Here is a 6,173-nt window from a genome sequence, read left to right as displayed (position 1 = left end):
ACATGTAAATGTTTCTGTATGTATATGTACACTAGTTTATAAGCATATGTTCAGAAGTAGAATAGTCCCTGCAAGTTTATTTCTTTTTTGAAGGATACTTTTATATATTCCCATGTTTTGTACAGTACTTAATTAATTTATGTGTATAATATTTATTTTATGAAGCACTCTGCACCAAAAATTCAACAATTCATATGCCCTATTGTCCTTTGCTGTTCATCAAATGGCAGTTTCTGTGAATGGTTATATTTACTCTATATTTACTAACTGGTCTCATAATGAGTAATAGATTGAGTGTTATGCCATGTAACAAATGTACTGAGAGCCATGTGGAACATTCACAAAGCCTTATTTAAAAGTATGCTTTTGAATTTCCCATTGGGTTTCATTACATATTGTAGCAAAGTGCAAAGCAGTCTTGAGAGAGAGAAAGAGGGAGAAATAGTCTCAATCTAACATGCAGTTCTCAGGCACTTTAATCCAAAAATTTGCGGTCCCTGTCAAACTTTCCTGGAGATGGCTATAGTGTGTACATACTTGTACTTTACAGCATGCCATTGACGACTTAGGGCGTAAGAGGCCCTTGCTGACAGGGCTGCATGAGTCCTATGCTGCCCTTGCCTCAATGTGTGATGATGATGCCTTGCTACAGCCCATTAAAGAGCAGGTTGATGACATTGCTCTAACATGGGAACGAGTGAACACTAGACTTGCCAACAGGCTCAAGAACATGCAGGTTTGTTGCTTGGACTAAAATGCTGTTTTTGTCTTACAGAAGAAGGCTGAAGAGGTTTTAGTGGATAATAAGTGTATTTTTTATTGGCATATAGACAAAAATAAAATCAGGTAAGAAGAGAAATAAAAGAATTTAACATTATTCAGGAGAAATTAATGCTTAGATAACATTCAAGAGTAACAGACAAAAGTACAAGCTTCAAGACTGCTATGTATCAGCTGAAAGAAAATATTTTATGATGCAAATGATGGAAAAGAAGCAAATACTTGTACACATTTTCAGTAACAAAGGTTGTTTAAGGACTTGATAATATCTTTACATCATTTGTAAAACATGAAGATATCCTGATGCAGAGCTTGGTATGGATATTGCAGCTTCACTTGAATATAGCTTCAGCATTACTAAAACAAAAAGATATCAGCTCTGATTGATAATGAGCCTGTTTATATCCTGATTGAGGATATATTTATAATGAGGGTATAGATTTGGTGAAAATACAGTGTGCAGTTTTATTTTGTTTATAGAATTTTGTTCTTCTGTTGATTTCAAGATTAATTTCTTATTATTTGAGTTATAGGAACTATTTGGGAGAAGAAAGTAAATTACCTGGAGAGTTAAGATTTGAAGATTTATTTGGTATGTATTTTCTTTAAATTAACTCATCTCTTATTTGTATTAAATAATTTATTGATTCATGACTTTAGAGTGAGCAAGTAAACAAGGAAGCAGAAATGGAGAAGTTTATTGTGGGACTTGGAGAAATTAAAGGATGGCTACAGAGCACTGAATATCAGCTGACAAACCTAAGTGCAATGGATGCTGATGAACAGGCTAGAATGATTAAGGTTAGTTTATTAAAATATTGAGATAAGTAGTAACAGAAATAGTTGTGCATATTTATTTTGATAGTCTTATGATTTTATAATGGCATTGGCATTCTTATTACTATGTTATTTCATAGTGGCATTAAAATTAAACATTTCCAGTCCATTTCTACTGAAGTCCAGAATTACAAGGGACATATTGAAAATATTCGGGACACTGCTGTGGACCTCATTAACCATGGGGCGCTGTTCCAAGCACGTGTCCAGCCAGAACTAATTGAGATAAATCAGAGGTGGGAAAACATCTTTAAAAATGTCCAGGTAAGATTTGCTGCTTGTGTCACTGTATTTCAGGTTATATGTTAAGGGAAGGAGTATATGGTTGGAGATCCTTGTTTAATGAAATATATAAAAAACAACTAATGATAAACCATGTTATGTGGGTTTGAATTGATGCGGTATAGATTTTAATGTCTGAAATAGTAACATGTTCTCCTTCCTGTTGGATGTTTTTATAATAATATTATTATGAAATATAAATGGCTTGAATCAGTGAATGTATAGTGTATGCTTACTGTCAGTAAAGTTTATTCAGTATGGTGCATTCAGAATTTTATGTATGTTAAAATAGTATTGCTGTTATATGAACTTCTCTGCTGCACGAATATATTGAGCCATATTTATGTTACAAACAGTTAAACATCTGTTTGGCAAAATACCAGAAGCTGCTGCTCATGTTAGTTTGTGTGTCAGTGATTTGATGCTCCAGAACTTTTGCATGTTGCATGTTGTGCTTGGGAGGCTTGTGCATTGTTTGGCTCTCCTTTGAATGTTTGATTCCCTACTTTTGTGAAATAATGAAATAAAGCAAAAGAATTTGATAATCAACTTCAGAGTGCAATAATTCTCAGATACTGTATGTTTTTCAGTGATAATTTCCTTTATTTTCTTCACCTCCACTTCTAATTATTCTGCAGTGTGAAGAACTAATGTTACTAACCCTTTATTATACTTTCAAAGTATTTCATGGATATTTTCCCACAGTCCCACATGTACTGATCACCATTTCTCTGTGATCCCCTGACTTTGCTTTCCTCTCCAATTTTTATATGCATTTTATACTTCAAGGATATTCTGCTTTTGGGGGATAATGTGGCTTATTTTGTATGGGTATGTGATTTCAAGTTTTATAGTATCTAGACAAATACTCAGTTTGTTACAGTTTATCATTGTCTAATATTGATTATTTTAGATGTGGCACTAATCTTGTTAGTGCAGATGTATTTTTGCTTGAAAAAGTGTCCTTTACATTTTTTTTCTAGATACATATTCATGTTATTTAGAAGGCTGTTTATTAATTTCTAATATGATCCATAGTATACTTGCCAATATGAGACTAATCCATGCTTTTGTTAAATTCCAATTGTACATTTGTAAACATGTATTGTACATATTATATCACTTTCATTATTTGAATTTAGACTAGGATAGTTAGTGCCTGTAGCAGGATGTTTCTTTGGGCAAAGGTGTTTTGAGCTTACATGTGGCAGTCTAGCCAGGTTAGAGGGTTTTGTGTACATATATTGATTTCTTATCATAATTTGTGCTCAACTTTGTTCTGTTACTTGTCTAATAACCTTCTTGCTGGCTCTATCAACATTACATGTGGTGTCTGGTCTGTTAACCTTCCTGCTTCTGCTGGACTAGAACTTACGGCAGCAGCTTGATCTCACCAAGGTATTACATTCCAAACTGACTTGTAGAAGTTAAAAGTAGCAAGCCAGCAGAGTTCAGAGTTGAGTAGTGTCTAAATTGGTGAGAAAGATCCCATATGTGTCTTTTCAGCAGTGCTCTCAAGACATACAGGGGACAAGCCTTACTTCAGTTACCCTGACAGCTGAGACACAAGGGTCCAGACCATCTCCCAGCCAAACCGACACTACCACTACCACCAACTTTTCCACCATTACCACTTCTGATGTACACGAAACCTCTGTTACTACTAGTTTAACTTCCACAACTACACAACTCATTCATACCATGGGAACAACACAAGTGAGTGATGAATTAATGGTTCATGTACATCAACAAGATGATGCCTCAACACCTGTCCAATCAAGCTGGGCTGGTGACAATACCTCAAAAAATGAGGAGCAAGAGAAAGGTGCTTCCCTTAGAAGTATTGGTCTTGTAAAGAGTGTGATGTCTACAGGTACCACACTTACCTCTCCAGTCATAGGTGATAATGAAACAATGGATGGTGTTACTGAATCAGAAATAGTACATTCTGTTGAAGGAAAGCCAGTGGGTGCAATTTTAGACACTTGTAGGGAATTTGATGAGAATGATGTTCCTATTCCAGGACTTAAGACTGTTGTTGTCTCTGATTCAGTGGAAATGTTCTCATCAGCAGATAGTGCCAGATGGGGAGAATCTTCTCTTGTAGATAGTGTTATCAAAGTTGAACCGAAGGAGAATCAAACAGTAGATGAAGATCATACTCTGACACTTGTAACAAACACTGTCACCAAAAAAGTAGACAGGTCCTCATCTGAGATGGAAGGAATTGATACGGAAACTGTTAAGTATGTCTTGGATGAGCAGCCATCTGATGATACAGAACAGAAAAAGATGAGTCTTGTTGAAGTGGAGGAAGTGAAAATGACAATATCCCATCTCTCCTTTAACATTGCTGGGACACCTTCAGAGAAGAAAGTTGACAAATTGGAGGCTGGCATTCTTGCTTGTGGTAGTTCAGAAGAATCACCAATAGACTCATCATTAGAAATATCTCCCACAGCAGAATATCCTCCAAACAGCCTCCTTTCGAGTGACCTTTCTTCTCGGGATTCTCCTGGAAAAGACCGAAAGAGGAAGATCACAGAAAATGATGATGACCTAGATAATTTTGATGAACTTATTGCAGGTCTTAAAGAAGTTGCAGAAAAGGATATAACTCTATCAGTAATTGAAAAAAATAGGAGGAGAAGTGCAGAGAAGGAGCTTGATCAGGATTTAAGTGGTGATGAACGGTTCTCTCTTCTCAAGATCAGGAGGCGAGATGATGATGATTTAGAGTCTTTAGCCTCAGTTGACACTGACATGGCGCCTGCATCTGAGACAAGTAGAGACTTTGAGGGCACTTTCTCTGATCTTGAATCAGTGACTGAGAGTGTGTCTTCTAAAGGAGACAATTTATTTGCACCATTGGGAGCTCATGGCCTTACTATTCTAGACACTTCTAGGAGTGAGGAAGTAAGTACTGTAGAGTGTATTTCTCAGCAGACACAAGTAGTTACAAGTGAAGCTGTTACACATGCATATATTAGTAGTTCACAACAGTTAGTTTCTCCAGAAAGTAAAGAATCTTTATCCGATATTATCAGTGCTAAAATCAGTAGCATATCAAGTGGTGTAACATCTGATAATAAGCAGTCTGGGACTGAAAAAGAAGTCAGTGAGAAAGATGTTGATGGTGAAGAAGAAAGTCATGCTCAGAAAGATTATGAGCAGCTTCCTGTTGAGAAACTGCAAGCTATGATTGCTGAGCTTGAAGAAGTTATGAGTGATGCAGAATTAAGTGATACTGAAGATGAAGAAGATCCACAAAGGAGAAATGAACTACCTGCAGAGAAAATGGATGTTTCTGAAAACATTCAGAGATCCAAAACAGAACAGCTGCTGAGTAAAGATGTGGATATGAAAGATGATGTAGCAACTGAGGCAATGGAAGAGATTTTAGCACCAGATATTGTCAAAACGAATAATGAGCTTTCAAGTGCTGAGAAAGATGACCCCATAAAAGATTTGTCAGTAGGCAAAGAACCTTCTTTAGCCAAAGATAAAGCAAAGTGTGAAGCTGACCCAATTGAATTTAGAGTACAAGAAGTTCATGTTGGTGATGTTGAATTTGCCCAGGCAAAAGGTTTGTTTGAAAAAGATCCTGGGTCTCTTGAAACACCTGCAAGTGTAGTCAAAATTACTACTCCCCTTCATGATGATGTAAGCAATGAGACTTCATCTATGACATCCACAAATGAGATTACAAAGATGGTTATTGATAAAGACAAGTCAGTACAGAAGGTTTCTGTGCAGAGTTCCCAAGTAGTACATGGGATAACTTATGTAAGTTCCACAGAAGATCGGCTTCCAGAGGCTGAGGAAGCAGTCCTAGTTACACTAATATCAAGACCTAGTTCTGCTGAGGTGATGACTACAGATACTGAGTATACAGAAGGGAAGGCACTGATGGAGCTTGTTGAAGAGGAAAGCAGTGAGGCAGATGTGGTGGTCCCTGATACAGAAAAGAGCCAGGAGGGCACATCTGGTATTCAGGGAACTGTTGAAAGTTTGTCAGCAACCTCAAGCAGTTCTTCAGATGAAGATGACTCAAACAAGAAGGAAAGAAGACCAACAGTTATTGAATGTCCCAGTTTCTCAGTAGCTTTACAAGAGGGAGATGCTGAGAATGATAAAAAGGTAGGTTTAATGTCTGAGACATGACCTGATGTCTACACTGAGTTAGATGAACTTTAGTTTTTTTTTTTTTTTAATAGTGGTCACATTACTCTTTCAAAGCAGAATATCCACTTTTGGTAACAGAGGGTTCTTTA

At 36.6% G+C, this 6,173-nt stretch overlaps 1 protein-coding gene across 1 annotated transcript in view; it reads left to right on the top strand.

The window, feature by feature from the left end:
- The window catches only part of LOC119588585, a gene marked incomplete at its 5' end in the record, with an annotated part of 260,597 nt that overhangs the window by 11,904 nt on the left and 242,520 nt on the right, over positions 1 to 6,173 (top strand). Inside the window, 4 exon segments of the mRNA XM_037937226.1 lie at positions 551 to 736; positions 1,441 to 1,581; positions 1,723 to 1,881; positions 3,406 to 6,039. Coding sequence (XP_037793154.1) covers positions 551 to 736; positions 1,441 to 1,581; positions 1,723 to 1,881; positions 3,406 to 6,039 — 3,120 coding nt within the window.

This window comes from Penaeus monodon, chromosome 24 (genome assembly GCF_015228065.2).
Source record: "Penaeus monodon isolate SGIC_2016 chromosome 24, NSTDA_Pmon_1, whole genome shotgun sequence".
In the NCBI taxonomy this organism is placed as follows: domain Eukaryota; kingdom Metazoa; phylum Arthropoda; class Malacostraca; order Decapoda; family Penaeidae; genus Penaeus; species Penaeus monodon.
Note: the sequence above shows the minus strand (reverse complement) of the source record. Positions and strands in the feature narration are given on the sequence as shown.